This window comes from Gracilinanus agilis, chromosome 1, assembly GCF_016433145.1.
Source record: "Gracilinanus agilis isolate LMUSP501 chromosome 1, AgileGrace, whole genome shotgun sequence".
Taxonomy (NCBI): Eukaryota; Metazoa; Chordata; class Mammalia; order Didelphimorphia; family Didelphidae; genus Gracilinanus; species Gracilinanus agilis.
Genome location: NC_058130.1, coordinates 207215089 through 207238077, shown reverse-complemented (window position 1 = coordinate 207238077; position 22989 = coordinate 207215089). Strand labels below are relative to the sequence as shown.

Genomic DNA, 22989 nt, shown 5'->3' with positions numbered 1-22989 from the left:
AAAAAATGTGAAGGAAGGGGGCCTAGCAGTACCAGATATTAAACTATACTGTAAAGCAGCAGTCATCAAAACAATATGGTACTGGTGACCCTGGGCAAGTCACTTGACCCCCATTGCCTACCCTTACCAATCTTCCACCTATAAGTCAATACACAGAAGTTAAGGGTTTAAAATTAAAAAAAAAAACAATATGGTACTGGCTAAGAGACAGAAGGGAGGATCAGTGGAATAGACTTGGGGTTAATGACGTCAGCAAGACAGTGTATGATAAACCCAAAGAGCCCAACTTTTTGGACATGAATCCACTATTTGACAAAAACTGCTGGGAAATTTGGAAAACAATATGGGAGAGATTAGGTTTAGATCAACATCTCATACCCTACACCAAGATAAATTCAGAATGGGTGAATGATTTGAATATAAAGAGAGAAACTATAAATAAGTTAAGTGAACACAAAATAATATACCTGTCAGATCTCTGGGAAAGGAAAGATTTTAAAACCAAGCAAGAGTTAGAGAAAATTACAAAATGTAAATTAAATGGTTTTGATTATATTAAGCTAAAAAGCTTTTGTACAAACAAAAACAATGTAGTCAAAATCAGAAGGGATACAACAAATTGGGAAAAAATCTTTATAACAAAAAACTCTGACAGGGGTCTAATTACTCAAATATACAAGGAGTTAAAGCAATTGTATAAAAAATCAAGCCATTCCCCAATTGATAAATGGGCAAGAGACATGAATAGGCAATTTTCAGGTAAAGAAATAAAAAATATCAATAAGCACATGAGAAAGTGTTCTAAATCTCTAATAATTAGAGAAATGCAAATCAAAACAACTCTGAGGTATCACCTCACACCTAGCAGATTGGCTAAAATGAAAGAAGGGGAGAGTAATGAATGCTGGAGGGGATGTGGCAAAATTGGGACATTGATTCATTGCTGGTGGAGTTGTGAACTGATCCAACCATTTTGGCTGGCAATTTGGAACTATGCTCAAAGGGCTATAAAAGAATACCTGCCCTTTGATCCAGCCATACCATTGTTGGGTTTGTAACCCAAAGAGATCATAGATAAACAGACTTGTATGAAAATATTTATAGCTGTGCTTTTTGTGGTGGCAAAGAACTGGAAAAGGAGGGCATGCCCTTCAATTGGGGAATGGCTGAACAAAGTGTGGTATATGCTGGTGATGGAATACTATTGTGCTAAAAGGAATAATAAACTAGAGGAGTTCCAGGTGAACTGGAAAGACCTCGAGGAATTGATGCAGAGCGAAAGGAGCAGAGCCAGAAGAACATTGTACACAGAGACTGATATACTTTGGTAAAATTGAATGTAATGGACCTCTGTACCAGCAGCAATGCAATGACACAGGACAGCTCTGAGGGATTTATGGTAAAGAACGCTACCCACATTCAGAGGAAGGACTACAGGAGAGGAAACATATAAGAAAAACAACTGCTTGAATGACTGGGGATGTGGACTCGAAACTACCACACCAATGCAACTATCAACAATTTGGAAATAGGTTTTGATCAAGGACACAGGATAAAACCAGTGGAAATGTGCGTTGGCCATGGGTGGGGCGAGTGCGGGGGGTGAAGGGGAAAGTAGGAGCATGAATCATGTAACCATGTTAAAAATGATTATTAATGTTTAAAAAATTTTAAAAAAAGTGAATAGGTTGTTCATGAAGCAAGAGCAAAGGACAATAGACAGACAGCCCAGCTGGTACATTGATACCTACAAAATGTTAGAGAGCCTAGAGGAATGGCCCTATTATACTAGATGAACCCTCTCTGGAAGATTTATGGAAGGATGTGGACAAAGGTCACACAGGATGAAAAGGCATAAGTAGGTTAAGATCTTTGCTGTTCAAGGAAGGACGTGAATGAAATCATTGATTGAAGTATTAAAGCATTCATGAATGGATAGGGCAACTAGGCAACACAGTAGATGGGATATAGGGTCTTGAGTCAAGAAGACTCATCTTCATTAGTTCAATTCTAGACTCACAATTGCTAGCTGTGTAACCCTGGGCTAGTCACTTAACCCTCTTTGTCACAGTTTTTTCATCTATAAAAGGAGCTGGGAAGAAGGAAATGGCAAGCCACTCTGGTATCTCTGCCAAGAAAACTCCAAATGGGGTCACAAAGAGTCAGACCTGAATGAAATGACTGAACAACAAAAAGGGACAGGCTATTTCGAGCATAGAAATTTACATAAACAAAGGCACGGGAAATGGGAAAACACAAGGAGTGTTCAAGGGGAAAAGAGAAATAGAGGGAAAGTAATATGAGACGAAACTAGAAAGGTAGGATGGCACTAGATTGTAGAGGGCCCCGAATGCCAAGAAAATATTTTAATTTTATTTCATGGCATCAAGCAAATTGTGAATTCAAAAGGAGGAGCAATTTAGGGGATGGAAGGAATAAATCCATAAATATCCTAGTCAGTAGAAGTGTACATTAGATTATTCTTTGTTGACCCTGTACCCTTTGATTAATCTACAAAACTAGGCCTTATCTATGTCCCCCAGGGGATTGTGACAGGACTGTCTTCTCTCCTAATCTCCAGACTTGCCTCTCCAACTGCCTATTAAACATTTCAAACTGGATATCCCCTAGATATTCTAAATACAACATATCTAAAACTGAACTTATTACCCTTTTCCCCACCCCACTTCTGAACTTTCCTATTACTGTCAAAAGTACCACCATCATCCCAGTCATCCCCACTCTCAACCTTTGTTTTGTCCTCAATTTTGTACTCCTTCACCCCAAATATCTAAACCATTGCCAAGTCTTGTTGATTTTTCCTTCAAAATATCTTCCATCTATGCCCCCTTTCCCAACATTGCAGCCACGCTGGTGCAGACACTCATTACCACACACCTGGACTATTTCAATACATAGCCTGCTGATTTATCTCCCTGCTACAAGTCTCTTCCCCATTCCAATCCATCTCTTCACTCAGCAATCACATTAGTCTTCCTCCTTTTCAATGAACTCCAGTGTCTCAAGGATGGAAATATAAAATATAATATGTGTAAGACAAGATACAAATATAAATAAAAAATAAAATCTTCTGTTTTGGCATTCAAAGACCTTCACAACCTGGCTCCCTCTCTACTTTACCAATCTTCTTACAATGTACTCTGTTCTACATACTTTCAGGTCCAGTGACGCTGTTCTCCTGGCTGTTCCTTCCTCCAGATACTCCATCTCTTGATTCTGGTCATTTCCCCATGCTTAGAATGCTTTCTGTCCTCATTGCTACTTTCTGGCTTTTGTGGCTTCCTTCAAGTTCTAGCTAAAATCCTATCTTCTATGAGAAGCCTTTCCTGATGCCTCTTGAAGCTGGTGGCTTCCTTCCCTTGATTATCTCCAATTTATCCTGTCTGTAACTTGATCGTTCATAGTTGCTATATGTTATCTCCCTTATTAGACTCTAAGCTCCTTGAGAGCAGGTACGGTCCCTTGGCTTTCTTTGTATCCCTGACATTTAGCATAGTATCTGGCCCACAGAAGTTGTTTAACAAATGCTTATTTATTTTTACTTTTTTAAAAACCCTTACCTTCTGCCTTTGAATTTGATACTAAGTATTGGTAAAGTAAATTAGAAAAGTAAAAGCTAGGCAATTGGGGTTAAGTGACTGGCTTAGCATCATACTCCTAGGAAGTATCTGAGGCCAGATTTGAACCCAGAACTTCCCATTTCTGGGCCTGGCTCTCCCTATCCTTTGAGCCAAAGAAGGCCATCACAGATAGCACACTGCATTTTCCTCTGACAAAAACGACAATTTATTGTCATTTTCCAGACTCCATCTCTCAGAAAGGTAAATAGAGATTATAAATATTATTAATAGAGAAGGGAAGCATCCCAAACTAGTGCCTTTTTTGGGGGGGGGGCGGTTGCAGGATACAGTAATTCAGCAAATACTTGCCCACTGTATGCAAAGTATAAAGAGGTAAAATTATGGTTGGACTGAATATTTAATAGGGTGGTCACTAGGAATTAAATTAATTAATTTCAAATGAATTTTTAGCAATTTATTTATAAATTAGAGGGAAAGAGTGAAAATAAGAATTTCAGAGAGAGGATAGAGTAAGAGATCTAGTTTAAGGAGCTAGATTATGTGCTCAAGCCCTGGCCTACTCCTGCAGGGCTCCAATAAGCCCATCTGGAAAGCCTAAGGGTCAATTAACAAGGGTTAGGAATAATAAGGACTTAAAAAACAAAAGAAGAGAATAAGGGACAAAAATGAGAATGTTGTAAGTCATAGCTTTTTAGTTGGAAGGCACCTCAGAAACCTTCTAGTCTAATTCCTATTGAATGACATATATAAGCATCTTTTATTAAAAAAACAAAAACAGGGGGCAGCTGGGTGGCTCAGTGGATTGAGAGTCAGGCCCAGAGACAGGAGATTCAGGGTTCAAACCTAGCCTCAGACACTTCCTAGCTGGCCAGCCCTGGGCAAGTCACTTGACCCCCATTGCCTAGCCCTTACTACTCTTCTGCCTTAGAACCGATACACAGTATTGATTCTAATATGGAAGGTAAGGGTTTTAAAAAAATAAAAAATAAAGTCCTTACCTTCTGTCTTAGAATCAATAGTAAGTAGAATTTCTAAGGCAGAAGAGCAGTAGGGGTAGGCCAGTGATGGTGAACCTTTTAGAGACCACATGCTGTGTCCCTCCCAGACCAAGTGTGGGGCTCCCCACCCACTTACCCCAGACCTGGGAGGGAGGAAGCACTTCCATTGGGCTGCTGGGTAGAGGGGCAAGGGAAGTAAGGAATGTCTTCAGGCATGTGTGGAAAGCGGGAGGGGAGCAGCTCCACCCAGAGACTCTCTGCCTTTCTAGTAACAAACTGATAGGCAACAGGCACATGTGTCCACCGAGAGGCCTCTGCATATCCTCTATAGCACACGTGCCATAGGTTTGCCACCACAGAACTAGGTAGTTGGGGTTAAGTGACTTGCTTGAAGTCACACAGCCAGGAAGTGTCTTTTTAATTCAGATTTGGACTCAGGACCTCCCATCTCCAGGCATGGCTTTCCATCTCCTGAGCCACCTATCTGCCCTTAGATAAGTATCTTTTATACATAGACAGTTATTCCTAGCTATGCAATTAAGTTTTCCTAAACAAGAAGCAATCACATGAAGGTAATCCCATGTTCACACAGAATAAATACCATGAGCCACACTTGACTGCATGTTGAACAAACCCATGAAGTAGTGACTGATCTCACCAGAGGAACTGGCATATGTGTCCATCATCTGTCCCCCTTTAGATCAGAGTAAGGGGAATTAATTGTAAGAAGGAAAGAAACAGGAGGTGGTAAATTTGATGTATTATAGAAATAAATGCTTGTCAACTGACTTGCAATTCATGTATAATTAAAAATAAAAGTAATTTACTAAACTAGAGTGAAAAGAACAAAGAAAATATGTTTAAATATAGATCTACATTCAAAATGGAATACTTTGAGTAAACTTCTTAGTAATCTATTTTAAAATGCAAGCACAGTCTATAATTTAAATGATGCTGACCCATTTATATATGGCCCCTCTAGTAACCTGGTGATTTTAAGTCTTAATGGTATGATAATCTGTCCTTTCTTTTAGAGCCAGCTCTATTTAAAATCTCGGATTTTAAAACGACATTATAGACAGTAGCACCAATATATTCAAGCTGAGTATATCTGCACAATAACTATTAATATTTCCAAATTGATCACAACATTTAATCCAACTGTTCTTTAGCTTCTGATGATCATACAAACTGTCACTCACACAGCCATTTCCCCACAAACCAAAGGAGATTTCTCTGAGTTTCCTTTGTCTGTTCTTTGGCTAAATAGAAAATCTTGATCTTACCATCAGCAGTGTCCTTGCAAAAGGAAAAGTCATCCTATCATGCCATTAGAAACTTTCTTCAAAAAAGCATTATATTTGCTTAGGTGAGGGAAAGGTATCTAGGCCTTTAATAGCATTTCTTCACAAGTCCAAAAGAAAAGGGAATTAAAATATATAGAAATACAAAGTAAAAACTAGTAAAATAATATAGAATATACATATCATATGTATATTATATGTAACATAAAGTTACATATAATATACATATGATATACAGTATATATAGTGCTTTACATCATATGGTATCTTATATACCACATATCTCATCTTAGATTATCTCATTTCATATTATTGGTTCAGAGTATATTCTGAGGTATATTATTAGTTTTTTCATCAATTTGGAAATATTAATAGCTATTATGATGATATTCTCACATTGAATATATTATATAATATATTAAGATATAGGCAGGTAAGTGCCACAGTGGGTAAACAATTGAGTTTGGAGTCAAGAAGATTCATCTTCCTGAGTTCAAAGCCAATCTCAAAAACATATTAGCTGTGTGACCCAGGGCAAGTTATTTAACCCTATTTGCCTCAGTTTCTCATCTATAAAATCAACTGAAAAAAGAAACGGCAGCCCATTCCAGTATCTTTGCCAAGAAAATACCAAATGGAGTTACAAAGAGTCAGGCATAATGAAAACAACTGAACGACTATAATATAACATATGCTAGAAACTAGAGACTCATTGCTGAGACTTCAATTTCATACTAGATAAAAGTACCTAGAATAGTGCCCCTAGATAAATTAATCCCTCATCATGTATCTATAGGGAGCCCCAGTGATTCAGCACCTTTCCCTCCCCTTCTGGCATCTCTGCTCCTCCCCCCAGATACTCCAATTACTCATTCTTTTTTTTCCTAGCTAACTGCCAAAATCCACCCTAACTTGATTAAATACCTCAGTGGACCTATGATGCTTTCTTTTCCTAGTCAGTTTTTGTCTGCATCTTCCTATAAGTCTTTCAAAGTGGAGAATCCCAACTTGTTTGAGGCCTTTCTTTAGATCCTTTAACATTTCAGAGATACCAGTGGGTCCTGGATTCTCCATCTATTATTATTCCTATCTCTTGCTACCTGGTTGTTCTGCCTCCTTTTCTAAGCGTACTACTTAGGCAATATCTTTTATGCCATTTCTTATAGTCACTATGCACTTTGGGTCAGCTGCAGTCCTAATTCTTTGGATATTGTAGTTTTCCATGATTTACAGCCATAAAGAATCATCAGAACATTTGGATAAAAATTTTTTTTTATGCTTTAGGATCAATGAAAATGCTATTCCCTTTTCTAAATCAGTCAACTAATAAACATTTATTAAATACCTACTGTTATGTGCCTAGAATTGTGCTAGGCCCTAAAAAATAAAAGAGACACTTTATATATATATATATATGTGTGTGTGTGTGTGTGTATGAATTCACTGGATACTCCATCCAACTTTGTATTACAGTCTGGATGGTAGGCATTTTTCATCCATTTGCTTATGTTTGTTTTTTTTTCCTCTGTGTGCAAAGTTAGGCCAACCTCTATAAAGTCATCAGAACTTTTTGAGGAGGTTGTGGAATATTTGAGGAGTAAATTCTTCGTCATATTATCAGCAAATAAGAGAATTTGGAATATTTCTTCATTTATAGAGAATCCCTCTTCTATTTGGATTCCGCTTAGAACATCCTCCATGACAGAGAACTATTTAGCAAGCCTACCTATCCTTGTTTGATGTTCATAGTTAGAGTTTAACAGAACAATGGTTTCATCTATAATGAAATATTATACGATCCAAGCTTCTGAAGATAATAGGCAATGTAGAAGAGTGAAATGAATACCAGACTAAGAAGAAAAGAAATCTGAGCTTCATTCTCAGTTCTGTCATTAGTAAGCCATGTGGCCTTGTACAACTTGCTTAACTTCTCCAAAACTTAGTTACCACATCTGTAAAATGAGGGAATTGGATTTGATCATCTCTAAAGTTTCTTCCAGTTCTAATATTTAAAGATTCTCAAAGTAAAAAACCTTCAGGAGCCAAAGAAATGAATATCAAATGATGGGATTTCAGGAACATGACAGATTATAGGGAGGCTTCAAAGTATGCTATATACAATTAAATTCAACAAGTATTATTAATTGCCAGCTATGATATTTACTGGAGACGAAATACTTAAATAGAAACAAAACAAAAGACTTTGTTCTTTAGGAGCTTGCAACTAAATATGAACAATAAAAATATACCCAAATAATTATAAGTTAGAATATGATTAATTTCTCTGATAAGATATCAAAGAAACTGAATAGATTTGAAGAGGAAGTGATTACTTCAACTTAGAGGGGACATAGAATGCTTCTTGGAGGAAGTGGCATCTGAGCTTGGTTTTAAGATAAAATAGCAGAATAATTAGAATGGTTTGCCATTTTTTTCTTTAGCACATTTGCACAGGAGAAAACTGAGTTACAGAGCTACTTAGTGTCTGAGACTGAATTTGAATTCATGAAGATTAGTCTTCCTGATTAGAGGCCCCATTCTCTATCCACTGTGCAACCCACTTTGGTCAGGTCTGATTTAAATGAAAGATATTTTTATATTTCCCCTTTACAACCTGCACTCATTGTTTCTTGTTCTGCCTCAAAGGGCAATCAATCAGAAAGCATTTATTAAGTGCTTACTAGGTGCTAGGTGCTGGGGATACAAAGACAAAACCAAAATATTCCCATTCTTATGGTGTTTACATTATATTATATGTACATATAAGTATATGCAGAATAAGTACATGATATTTTAGGGGATATCATTTTTAGATTTTAGATTTAATTTAGAAATTAGAGGTTTTGGGGGGGAGGGCACTAGCAGTTAGGAATCAAGAATGTCCTCATGTAAGAGATGGTGCTTGAGTTGAGTCTTGAAGGAAAGGGATTCTGTGAAGTAAAGGCTGGAAGGGACTATATCAGGAAGCAGCAAGGCAGGAAAGGCAGAAAGATGAGATATGGTCTATTAATATGTAAGGAACAGGAATAAGACCAGTACGGACTTTAGAATATGTGAAGAAGAGTAATACATACTAAGACTAAAAAAGATTAGAGCTAGTTTGTGAAGGGCTTTAAATGCAAAAGAGTTTGTATATTCTTCTAAAGGTAATAGGGAGCTTCTGCTGTTGATTGAGTAAATGATCTTATCAGATCCTTGCTTTATGAAAATCACTCTGACAACTATTTAAAGGATATGTTCAAAAGATGAGTGACCTGAGGCGAGGAAACCTATTAGAAAGCTATTGCTATAATCCAGATAAAAGATTATGAAGGGCTAAACTAAGATGAGGTCTATGTCATTCTTAAAATGTGGTACTCATTCATCAGTTGTGGAAATGGCTGAACAAACTGTTGTATTTTACAATAATGGAATATTATTTTATGTTAAGAAATTCCAAACATGACAAATTCAGAGATTCATGGGAAAATTTTTATGAATTGATTCAGAGTGAAGTAAACAGATCCAGGGGAGCTATACTGAATATCCCCAAAGTCTTAGTGTAATAATAATACCAAGCACTTTTTTGTTGCTTTAATATTATAAAGCATTTCACAGATATCATCTTTTTTCTCACAATGACCTTGGGAGGTGAGTGATACTATTATTCACACTTTAAAGATGAGGAAACTAAGACAGGTAGATATTATGCGACTTGCTTGGGTCAAACAGCTAATAAGTGCCCAAGACTGGATTTGAACTCAGGTCTTCTTTACTTCAGATCCAGTGTTCTCTCTACTGCACCACCTACCTCCCTATTTTAAGTGAACAGTTTTAAGCTTTACTTAAAACTTCAACAAGACTTTTGGATACCTTGTATATACAATGACTACAATAGTATAAATAAAAAGAATACTAAAGGTAATCCTTTCTAATAATAATAACCTATCTTGATCTTGGAGAATAGATAATAAACCACATATCTCTTTCCTCTCAGCAAAGAGTGATGATTGCTATATTAGCAGAATGTTACTTACCTCTTTAGATACAACTATTGTATCAATTACTTATGCTTTACTTTTTATTGTTGTTGTGACAAGGGAAGGTTAGATTCTGGTGATAGGGCTGGGATGTCTGTAATTTAAAAACAAAGGACATAAATAAATCTTACTTTAATTTTAAAAAATTTATATGGCACTCCGAACTGAACACAGTTCTTAAGGAACTTAACCTGAGCAAAGTATAGTGGAATTATTTTCTCCTTTATCCTGCACATTAGGGTTCCCTTAATGTAGTCTACAATACATTGCATTAGCCTTATTGGCTGCAGTGTCACACTAATGACTCATATTGAGTTTGGAGTCCACTAAAAATTATAGATCTTTTCTTCGCGAACTGGCCATACCCTGAACTTGTACTTAGGAAGTTGACTTTAACCCAAGCATAGAACTTTACATTTATGTTTGTTGTCATATATTTCTTCTAATTTAATAAAAGCCCATTGTTCTAGAATGTCAAGATAATTTCAGTTCTTGATATTGTCATCTATTGTGTAAGCCATCACTCCCAATTTTGTGTTATCTACAGATTTCAAAAGCATACATTCTTTGGTTTCATCCAAGCCACTAACAGCTGTTGAATAGCAAAGAACCAAGGACAGCTCCCAAAGACAAAACCTTTTAAGGAGGATCAAAATGATACAAATTCTGCCAAAAATGATACAAATTCTTTCATGGCTATTTTTGGGAATTGGTTCATTCAAGAAATGTGCAAGGCACTCTACAGTGCATCTGCTTATATAATGCTGTCTATCCCAAATCTATCTTTTTCATAAGACTAGAATAATTTTATTAAAGGCTTTGCTGAATTCTGAGTGTATGAGGTCTGTAAGCATTTGCTTGGTCTAACAAGTCTACTTACCCCAGTGTGAAAAGTAAATGAGGTTAGTCTAGCATGACCTGTTTTTGATAAAGTCATGCTGGCTTTTAGTGATCAGTGCCTCATCCTCTTAATAATGAGTCCCAAAATTTTTTCAGGAAAAAAATTCAAGCTCACTGGTTTATAATTTGCATATTCAACCCTTTTCTGTTTTGTTTTGTTTTTTTTTTTGAAAGTTGGTAAACATCTGCTTTTCCCCTATCCTATGGCACCTTTCCCATTTTTAAAGATCTCTAAAAGTTCAATGACAATGAGTTAGTAATATCATTTTCCACTTCTGTCAGTACCCTAATATTTAGTTTGTTTGAGACTAGTACTGTAAACTCATTGAACACAGCTTGATGCTGTCTTGCCATCTCTTCATTTATCTTGTGTTTCTACTGCCAGCTAAGCAGTTTGGTTTTATTCTTCCATGTTCAAATATCCTTCTCCAAGGAAAAGTAAACAGAAACAAAGTAAGAGTGGAGTAGTTCATTTGTCAATGAATTCCACATCAAGCAGCTGCTTCTTTTCCTCCTCACTGGACTAATTTCTGCTTGTGTCTTCAGAATTTCATTCTTGTTCCCATCCTTTTTAAGCCAACTTCCCCTACAGAATATTGAACCACTGGCTCTTACCTATCCTTTCTGTGAACCAAATGAAGATTTTTTTCCTCAAAAAAAATCTTGGAGAAATCTTAGGTCAGACTGTTCCCAATTTTCCTTTTTGTAGTCATAAATTCTATAATGGAGAGGTATCGCTTAACTTCAAAAACCCTATTGTTTCTACCTTATCATCCAGTTACACTTTCTTTTAGGCCAAATGGTTCCAAAAGAACAGTTCTCCTTGCTACCTACCAAAGGATGAAATTATTCAGGCAAGTCACAAATTTATCAGCACTCTGCTGTTGGCAGAGAACTCCAGCAGATGTCCATGTAGTTGAAGTCTCTCATCACTACAGGTTCAAGCCTTTGTGGCAGATTTGGAATCTATTTCCCAAGCTCCTATTTTTTTTATTTTTATATCCAACCATTCTATAGTATGCCCCTAAGACAATGTCACTTCTATTTCTCCTTCCATTGATCCTTATCCAAATGGTATTTATTATGCTCCTCCTACCTTGAGTTCCTGAATTTCCTCACATGAGTATATGTATATATTTTAAATACACAATGCTACTCATCTACTCTTTCATCTATTCCTTATGATTGTTGTATCCTTCCAGAGCCATTTTCTAGTTGTGAAGCCCTTCGTGCCAAATTGCAGTGATACCTATGAAGTAAAATTTGTTACCATATATTGAGATCTCTAGTTAATTCAATCTGTTACCTATACTTTAACAAGTATATGTGGCAATCTGAGACCTTTACTGACTTTTTGATATCATCTGCCATGAATTACCGATCCTTCTGTTAACCTATATTCTGATAAAGTTGTCTATCAGGCAGTTGAAAATGGAAGACTGAAACTCTGGGGATAGGCTAGAGTTGGATATGTAAATCATTTGCAGTTGGACAGATCAATTTTTATATAGAGGAGGGGAGAGAAGCCAGGTTACAAGGAGTTGAGGAATGAATAGTTGAATGGAGACAAGAAATGGCTACCTACTCACACAGCTGACCCTGCATGAAATTAAGCATGAGGTTGAGTCTCTTGGATTTTGACAAAAAACTTATTGAAAGTATCAGAAGACTTTGTTATGATGCTGTTTCACTTAATGGCCTAGGATCCCTCCACCCCTCAAGGATAACCTTGTAGTGAGGCACTAGTACATTATCAGATGTGAAACTATACATTATCTTTCTAGTATGCTAATTATGACTATTTACTGGCTTTGTTTATATAAGAAGGCTATACTAAAGTGTCCATTTTACACATTTCTAGTTTTGCTGTTTATTTGTATTCTCTATGGTAAACAAAGAAATTGAGATTAACTGTAAAAAGTTATCCTAGATGAGAAATGTAAATTCATTCAGCTTACATAGAAATTACCTCACTATGTTTTATAACTCTTCTTGATTTTTATTTAGTCTCTGGACCATAGGCTGGCTTCTCTTTACTTTCCAATGTATACCATTTATCTTCTTGCTTCTGTATCTTCACTCATGGTGTACTCTTGCCTAGAATGCCTTCCTCATTCTTTTTCACTGGCCTAAACCTTTCAAAGTCCACTTTAAATCTCATGTTTTCCATGAAGTTTTCTCTTGCAGATTTCATCAACCAACCACTCCCTGCTCTGAACTGCTCTCATCAATAGCACTGATTTAACACTTATACTGCCTTATAAGGCTAATTGTCTTTTTTTTAAATCATGTCTTCTTAATCACAGTATAAGTATTTTGAAGGCCAGTACTGTACCTTATTCCTTTCTTTATCCTCAGTGCTTAGCACACTGTCCCATGTACAATAGGTGCTACAAAACTACTGAGGGAAAGGAAGTAGAAGAGGAGGAAGAGGAGAAAGAAGAGAATTAGGTAAATGGAACTAGTAGGGGTAGTAAGGTTTTTAAGTGAAACAAAGACAACCCTTTGCCACCTTGAGGGATGTCAAAAGACATCTAGTCTAACTCCTATCTACATTTACTTTCATAGATACTTAGACTTCTGTTATAGTCATCTAAAGAAGAAAAACTATCAAATTATTTCTTGGTTTTTAATACTAAGGAGAGGAGCCTCCATTTGCTTGCTACTTTTATTTAACAACAACAACAACAACAACAATCAGACGAGCTTTTAACCTCTGTATAATAAAAGCAGCCATCTCAAATATGAGCTCTATCAGTTTGCTCCAGAATGAATATCCATTCATTAAATATAATTGAATATTCTACAGCATGATGACTGACAGAAAAACACAGGAGAACACATTTTGATTATTCAAAATTCAAAGTAACTCCATACCATATTTAGCAAATGCTTAATTATCTTTACTAATTAAGATATAATTTAAAGGATATGAAATCATATCACATATCATAATCACTACAAAATCACATTTAGTTTTTTAAAGATAATTTTTATTAACTTGTGTTTGGGAATATCCATGCCACTGCTTCAATCTATTAGCATAGACCATTGACAAATTCATAGAATTATAGAATCTTAGAGCAGGAAAGATCATAAAGATCATTTAGCCCAACTTCTAAAGGAGAAACTTGAGGTTTCTGAAGTTATGTAGTTTGGCCAAGGTCACAATTAGGAAGAGAATAGACATGGAATACCAGGCTCCTGGATCCTAGACTCTTTCCATAGTGCTCTGCTCCCTTGTATTAATACTGTACCTTTCTTTAAGCATACTCATTAGTATAAAAATTTTAATGATTATTAGTCATTTGACAAATGGAAAATGGGTAAATGACTTATCCAAGGATACATCACAGTCATTAGTCAGGCCAAATTAAGAAACCCGGACTATCTCATTCCCATTTCTAAGCATTCTTTTCTCAACTATATTAAGGATTCAAATATCCTTCCTTAAAGTTCCTATCCTAAGACCACTGTGGTAAAGGAGAAGCAATTACTGTGCTCTTTCCACAAAAATGAGGATCTGTATTCCAATTCTTCCATTTACTATTTCTGTGATCTCATGCAAGTATATTAATTTTCCTGAACCTCAGTTTCCCTATCTGTAAAAATTAATTTCTCTACTTCCTTCTTCATATAGTTATTGTAAAGATCAAATGAGATAATATATGGGAAAGGTCTTTGCATTCAGAAAAGTTATGCAGATATGAACTATTATTATTATTAGCACCAGTAATGATTGTGAAAGCTGGTGTTTTTCAGATTCATAGAATTCAGAATTGGAAGGGACCCCAGTGGTCTTCAGTTCTACTTCTATCCAAATCATGAATCCTGTCTACAACACTGCTGACAACTGGTCATCTGTCCTATTCTTGAGAACCCCCACTATTGGGGAATTCAACTACCACTTGGGACCACCCATTCCATTTTTTGATTCTCTGGTTTTTAGGCAGTTTTTCCTTACTTCCAGTAAAATCTGTCTTCCTCTAAACTCCACCCATTATTCTTCATTCTTTTTTCTAAAGCCAGACAGAACAAGGTAAATTCCTTTTCTACATGACAACTCTTTAAACACTTAAAGACAGCTATCCTGCCCCATACATATTCTCTTCTCCAGGTTAAATATATTCTATTCTTTCCAGTAGAAACAGAAGTAACTCTTGAGCCAGAGGACCTAGGTGTAAACCTTACCCCTAATGTTTATTCTCTGTTTGATCTTAGACAAGTCATTTAATTCCCCTGGGATTCAGTTTCTCCATCTGTAAAATGAGAGTCTTGTATTAGATTGTGTCTGAGGTAATTTACATAATGTTGGAACTGTGATGTCATGAAGCAGTCCTAGTATAATATAGTTATAATACTCTTCACCATCCTGGTCATCTTTCTTTAGACATGCTCCAACTTACTAATATCCTTTCTATAATTTGGTGACCAAAACAAGATGCGATAATTCAGATGGCATGTGACCAGAGTACCTTGGAACTATCATCTTCTCAATCTGAAAATACTGCAACCTAAAATCAAACTAGCTTTTATAACTGCCACTTCATATGCTGAATCATATAGAATTTACACTCCACTAAGACCTTCAGATTTTTTTCACAGAACTACCTCTTAGCTATGTCTCCCCAGTTATATTCTTGTCCAGTTGATTTTCTTAACCTGAGTTTAAAACTTTATATTTATCTTTTCATCGTGTTATCTTCAGCCAACTGTTCAAATATATAATGACATTTTTGGTTTCCAATTCTGGCATCCAAATCGTTAGTAACCATCCTAGCTTTGTGTCATGCACAAATTTGATAAGTGTGTCCTCTATACTTTCATCTAAGTTAATGATAAAAATTAGAGCAGAATAAAACCAAGGGCAAATTCTGGGAACATCTTACTCAAGACTACCCGCTCCCTCCAAAACTACAGCCTGACCTACACTGTATCTGGTCACTCAACCAGTTCCAAAGCCAGCCAATTATCACCTACCTAACATTTCTCCTCTTTGTTCACAAGGACACTACAAGGGATTTTGTAAATTGCATAAAATGTCATGCTGTAATAGAGGTCTGCTGTGTTTTAGCATTCTGTTTATCTCTCACTTTAGTAAATGTGTCAGAAAAGAAAATGAGGGAGGATCTAGGTGACTCAGTGGATTGAGATCCAGGCCTAGTGATGGGTGGTCTTGGGTTCAAATCTAGCCTCAGATACTTCCTGGCCATGTGACCCATAGCAAGTTTCTTAAACCCCACTGCCTAGCCCTTACTGTTCTCCTGCCTTGGAACCAATACATAGTATTGATTCCAAGATGGAAGGTAAGGGTTTTTTTAAAAAGAGGAAAGAAAAGAAAAAAAATGAATTTAGCCTGGCTTAACCTCATTTTTGATGAACCCATACTGGTTTCTAGTGATCCCTGTTCTCTTCTATGTGTTCACAAGCTGCCCCTTTAATAACATAATTAGTGATTACCTTCTCAATGAAGGGAGAGGGGAAGTAAGGATGAAGAGAATTTGGAACTCAGAATTTTAAAAAACAAGTGTAAAAATTGTTTTTAGCGTGTAACTGGGAAAAAATAAAAATAATAATGGAATTGAGAATTTTACCAGGGACTTTTGTAAAGCTCACTAACATATAGTTTTTTTTAACCTCCTTTATTAAAATCTGTCCTTTTTGAAAACTAGAACATTTGCCCACCTCCAATTCCACCTGTCTTTTCCTATTCTCTATGAATTGTTTAAAATTTCTAATAATAATTGTTTAAAATTTCTAATAATAAAAAATTTAAAAAAATTAAAAAATTAAAAAAAAATTTCTAATAATTCTAATAATAATAAATGAGCACCATGACCTCCATAAGTATGTAGGGATTTAGTTGGTCTGGGCCTGGGCACTTGAGCTCACTGAGGACATTAGGTGCCTTCTTACCATCTCATCACTTATCTTGGGCTTCAGTTTTCTGTTAACCATTTTAATTCTGTGCCCCTCCCCCCATCTGAAGATAAGTCTTCTTGGTAGGAAAAATCAGATGCAAAATAGAAGTTAACTGGTTCTGTGTTCTTGTCATCCATTTTCATCTCATTTTGTGATCTTTCTTCTCCTTATCCTGCAAATAGGAGACCCATCTCCTGTTCGTTACATGTTTTATAACAATGAAAGTACTCACTTGAGCAATGTTCAGTGAAATAATTCTGCCCCTTTCATTTCAGTAAAAATCAGTCACCATACTTTCTTGCATAATGGAAGGTATTGTTCTCTTGTAGTTAATGAAAGACATGAACATGGCATAACCACAGTGCCTGTGTTCTTTTCTGTGTCATACCTATAAAGTCTGTTGGGTCCCTCTTAGAGCAGAAGCATTCTATAAGTCTCCCATCAATATCCTGACTCCTCTGGAGTCTCCTTTGCCTTTAATTTTCAGCACCAGGATATGTGTGAAATGAATTATCAGAGATTTTTTTTTTTTTTTTGCTGCCCTGCCATAGCAATAACAATTTATCCCCAGAAAAGGCCTTTTAGGCCAAACATCCTGTAAAATCTGTTCCTTTCTGTGGTGAAGTGAGTCACTTCAGGCAAAAAAAGTCACTGAATGTAATCACTTCGTGGGCCTCTGAGTCTGCACTGAAGGCAATCCTGAGGGCTTCCTGAAGACTTTTTCTGCTGAGACTGAAGTGCTCCTGAGTAGTAGCGTCTGTAATCTGGAACAATGAGAGAGCTTTGAAGATTGACCCTCGGGTTAGATTGCTACACTATTACTTAAGAGACCTAATTTCAAGTCCTTGATCTTCCTAGTCTCCTTTTTCTTTGCCCCTACCTCTTCAAGTTAGGTCAGATACCAAGGAGTTAGTTAGTAATATAGTATAGGTTTTCACGGAGTTCTGGCAGGGTTCTCACCGCACCTACCCACCCTGCTTCAGGCCAGGACAAAAACATCTTTGGAGACCAGAACAGAGCCTTTATTACAAGAAAGGAAATTATGATGAAGTAATATCATCAATTAGTGTGTGGAAAAACTCCCAAGACTTTGGCAGCAAAAATACACATTTTTAGTTGTTTTCAAATGTTTCAATTGATAAAGATATATCATTAAAAAAATATGTTATTCACTGATCCATCAGAAACAGTCAGCCCAGTCTGATTCAGGAATACTAGCTCAGGGGAAAGCAGCTATACATGCTAAAATTTGTTGAGGTTTTTTTGCCTTCCATTTTGCATTTTGCAATCCATGTTCTCTTCCCCTACCGCCCTCCTCAAGAAGACAAGTAAAATTATATAAGTTGTATAGACCTTTGAAAAATCTTACCTGTATCTGCGATCTATAAGACAGTGACTTACACCTCCAAAAGCTCCTTTAGCCTGACATTCAAGGCCTATATAATTCAACCCTGATCTTTTTTCTAGCCTTATCTCCCATTATTACTCTAGGTATGCTTCATGTTCCAGCCAAATTGGTCTCTTCATCATTTTCCAAATAGACATGGAATTTTCTTGCTTCCATATACTTTGCACACTTTCACACTCAGTTTTGCCATTCAGAATCCTACTCGTTCATCAAGGCTCACTTCAAATACTACCTCAAGAAGTATTCCCCATCACCTAAACTGAAAGTGGCCTATTTTCTATAATCTCTGCCACCCACATGATTGAGTGGAAAGTGTTAGATTTGAGATCAAAGTACTTGGGTTGAAATATCACCTCTGCTTTCTGTATCATCCTAGACAAAGATGATACAGAAAGACTTATCTAAGCCTCAACTTTCCTCATTTGTAAAAATCAAGAGGTATGACTAGATGACCTACAAAGTCCTTCTAATTCTTTGTCTCCAGAAGTTGAGTAATATGAGGAAAGCCTAAATGTGTTTAAATTTAAGAGTCCTGAGTCATTTCTGTAACTTTTTCCCCTTTCGTGTCCTATTTACAGTATGCCTTACCACTGTTTTAGCATTTACCTTTTTTAATCTTATATTATAATTATAAATCTATATGTGTGTGTATAGATGCGTATATACACACAATATGTCTTATCTCCTCAGCAATTAATCCCAGTGGGCAAAGACATTGCTCCCAGTGCTTTGAACATCATTGATGCTCAAAAATATTCACTAGAGGTTAGGTGGTACAGTATATAGGGCTCTGGGCTTGAAGTCCAGAAGACTTGAGTTCAAATTCTACTTCAGAGACTTGTTCTTTGACACTGGACAAGTCACTTAACATCTCTATGCTTCAGTTTCTTCATCTGTAAAATAAAGATAATATTAGGAATTACTAATATGTAAAACTTATTGCAAATAAGAACAATTCTCAGCATTATGGTGAGGATAAAATGAGTTAATGTTTGTAAAGCATATTGCAAACCTTAAAGCACTATATAAATGTTAGTTATCATTGTAACTATTATTTTTATTCATTCATTCATTTTTGCCAAAATCTAGTCATGTGTCTACCCTACTAACATATCATGTTTCTTCATCCCATCACAGATTCTAGGAACTTGAGGCAGACTAGATCTTAGAGTTCATCTAGTCCAATTCCCTCATTTTTAAAAGCTTTATTAATGTGTTTTGCTTTTTATATTACAAACACCAGTTACTCTTACTTCACGAGGGTTCTGGTAACCAAGTAAAATAGCTAAGTAAAACTAATAATATGATAACTTCATCTGAAAGTACATACAACACTTCATAATTGTAGCATTCCCTCCACTTATTTTTAAAAATGAAATCTATTTTCTCTCTTCCCATCTCTACCTCATTACAAAAAAGAAAATAAAAACAAATCTTTTGTAAGAAATATGCATAGTGTTGAATTGGGTAAGATCATGGTTTTTTTTTTCTTTTAAACCCTTAACTTCTGTGTATTGACCCATAGGTGGAAGAGTGGTAAGCGTAGGCAATGGGGGTCAAGTGACTTGCCCAGGGTCACACAGCTGGGAAGGGTCTGAGGCCAGATTTGAACCTAGGACCTCCCGTCTCTAGGCCTGGCTCTCAATCCACTGAGCTACCCAGCTGCCCCCAAGATCATGGTTTTTACAATAGTCAAGCAAAACAAATTCTTTCCATGACTATATAAATACACACACACATATACATATATACATATATACATATATACACATACACATACACATATATACCTACATGCAAATGTGGCAGCTGGGTGGAACCATAATGTGTAGAATGCTGGTCAAGAGTCAGAAAGACTTATCTTCCTGAGTTCAAAGCTGGCTCAGACACTTACTTGTGTGACCCTGGGCAAATCACTTAACCTTGTTTGCCTCCGTTTTCTCTGTCAAAATGAGCTGGAAAAGGAAATGAAAAACCACTCCATTAACTTTGCTAAGAAAAATCTCAAATGAGGCCACAAATAATCAACTGAACAGCAACAAAATATATGTATGTATATAAAGAGCACATAAGTATATATGCATACATGTATGTGCACAGGTGTGTGTGTGCGCTTACATATTTTATGCTTGTAAATATACACAGATACACATAAAATTCTGTACCCTCCATCCTCCCCTTTCTGCCAAGGCGAGCCTGTTTTATCACTGGTCCTCCAGAATCTTGGATGGTCATTATATTGCTCATAGTTTGAACAGCTTTCACTATTATCTGTTTTTATAGTGTATAATTAGAGAATTTTGTACCTTTGAACTATGTTCCCCAGAATTCCCTTGGTACTTCCCAAAATTCCTTTTAATCTCTCCACCGCATTATATGGTCACGTTTTGTATATAGTTGGCTGTAACTCCACCTCTCACTCTCTTTTCTCAAGACCATGGCTGGGTTAGCACCCCCTTTTACTCTAGCTATTTTTTTTACTTTAGTTATTATTAATAAACTTTGTAAAATATAATAGTTATTGTATACTAATTTTAATCTTAACAACGAATTCTGGGGAACATAGTTCAAAGGTACAAAATTCTCTATACAATAGTGTTATTATATACACTTAGCTCTTAGGTCTACTTATTCCATTTATCATTAGATTATAAAGCCCTCAAATGTACTCTTTTTTACAATACCGATGTTATAATATAGTTGTTCTTCTGATTCTGTTCACTTTACTCTGCATTAGTTTGTGTAATCATCCGCTTCATCATTTCTCACAGCCCAATAGCACATCCATCACATTCAGATACCATGATTTATTCAGCTGTTCCTCAATTGATGGACATCCTTTTAGTTTCCAGTGTTTTTGCCGCCACAAACTGAGTCACAATGATGTGACTTGCTCAACCTCACACAACTCTCAAGTGGGCCTTCTGACCCCAAGTCCAAAGTTCTGTCTACTGTATCCTACCACCTCCAAATACGTGATATGGAGTTAATTTTATGGTGTAAACAAAAACCACAATGGAGAGAAGAAGGAACTTGTGACCTAGAGTAATGAGGGAAAATTTTATGGAAGAGCTGGGATTTGAGCTGGGCCTTGAAGGATGGGCAAGCATTAAGTAGAGAGGCTGGGGTGTAGATAAAGGCAGGGAGTAGAAGTAAGTCCGACATGTGGGAAAGGAAGCTAGCAGAATGCTTGAGGATGTTCTCCAAAAGACTTTTCAGATCCAGCATCCATATAAACAGAGTTCATAGTCTTTTGAGTTTCTTTTTATCTCCAGCACTTAGCACAGTGCCTGGCATATAATAGGCATTTAATAAATGTTAACTGATTGACTGATTTTCAAAACAAATACTAAAACAATAGGGAAATCAATAAATGAGATATAAGAAATTCCTGAGAAATACCAGACAGTCAGATACCTGTGTTGCAGGTAGAAATGTGTGTAGGCAAACAATAGTGACTTCTACCCACAAAACAATTCTTATAATTTGTTAAGCACCTACTTACCCACAATTCTTTGCTGTACAATATGAAACTAAATAAAAACAGATGTAGTTCTCAAATTAAAAAAAAAAGATGGGAGATAATCTGACCAGATGGAAAAGTACCATCTGGTCAGATTATGGAAGGTCTTGATTTATGCTCTAGACTCATGCCAATGCTCCTTGTGTTTTTATAGTTTCTTATTTCTAATGGCTGCTAACATATAGTCCAAGAGCTGCTACAGTTTGGATTCTTCTTTGGCCTCTATTTGTTGGATTGCATTAAGTACTTTTATCTGCTTATCTTCTGGTTTTAAGTGATTCCAACTGTGCATGCACATGCACACACACACACATACATACATATATGAGAAGATGTAAGTATCTTGCAGAATTAAGAAACTTATTCCTCCAAAAAGTTTGTACATTGGCATAATAGTCCAGGAATGAATGTCACTATATGGTGATAAATCTAGTTTTGCAATAAATATGAATTCTTCCCATTCTTTGTGTCCTAAGTTCTATTATCTAGTCAGGTATAGCCTTGAATTCCATGATTACTCTTGACTAATTTACATTGAAATCAGGAACAGAAGGCCACTCATTTTATTTCAATTCCCATCCTTCATTAAGAAAATCTGACCTTTTTGCAGCCACCAAGGGATGAGAGTCTGAATGGCCTTCTTGTGGGATACCGAATCTATTATCGGGAGCTGGAATATGAAGCTGGGCCTGGAACAGAATCCAAGACTGTCAAAAATCCCTCAGCTCTAAGAGCAGAACTCACACGTGAGTATACTTCCCCTCCTGACCAACACTCTGTACTTACATAGATTGCAGTGACTAGTCAGGTTCAGTTAAAACACCTCTGGGCAGAGCTTATAAAAGTTGCTAGCAAATTATGACCATTTGGAATCTGAGATAAGCTCCAGTCATTGATAAACTGCCTGATCAACTTCAGTTCTGCCTGGACACATGGTGATTAGCTGTGATAACAAAGGGATGATACCAAAGATTTAAAGGCCTTGAAAGGTCTCTTTCTCTTTTCATCTCATCTTTAATCCAGGGAAAGACTGGCTTTTTTTTTTTTTCCATTTTCAGGTTCTGGGAATATTGTCACAAACAATAGGTATTCCCTTTATGACATTATCACACAATGGAAAGATGAGGGTGCCACATTTTGATTGTTTTAGAGGTTATATTATATTGCTTTCTACTACCTTCCTTTGTCTTAGGATATTTACTGCAATACTATTTGCTATATTTCTTTCATGCCCCCTGCTTCCTGATAAATCATCTGGTGGTAACCTTTGATTTAAACCAGGTTCTTTTCATCCAAATAATCTGTGAAAACAG

At 36.3% G+C, this 22989-nt stretch overlaps 1 protein-coding gene across 1 annotated transcript in view; it reads left to right on the top strand.

Moving 5' to 3' along the window:
- The window catches only part of SDK1 (sidekick cell adhesion molecule 1), a 1179904-nt gene that overhangs the window by 1053022 nt on the left and 103893 nt on the right, over positions 1-22989 (top strand). The window contains 2 exon segments of the mRNA XM_044659951.1: positions 17813-17863; positions 22267-22422. Coding sequence (XP_044515886.1) covers positions 17813-17863; positions 22267-22422 — 207 coding nt within the window.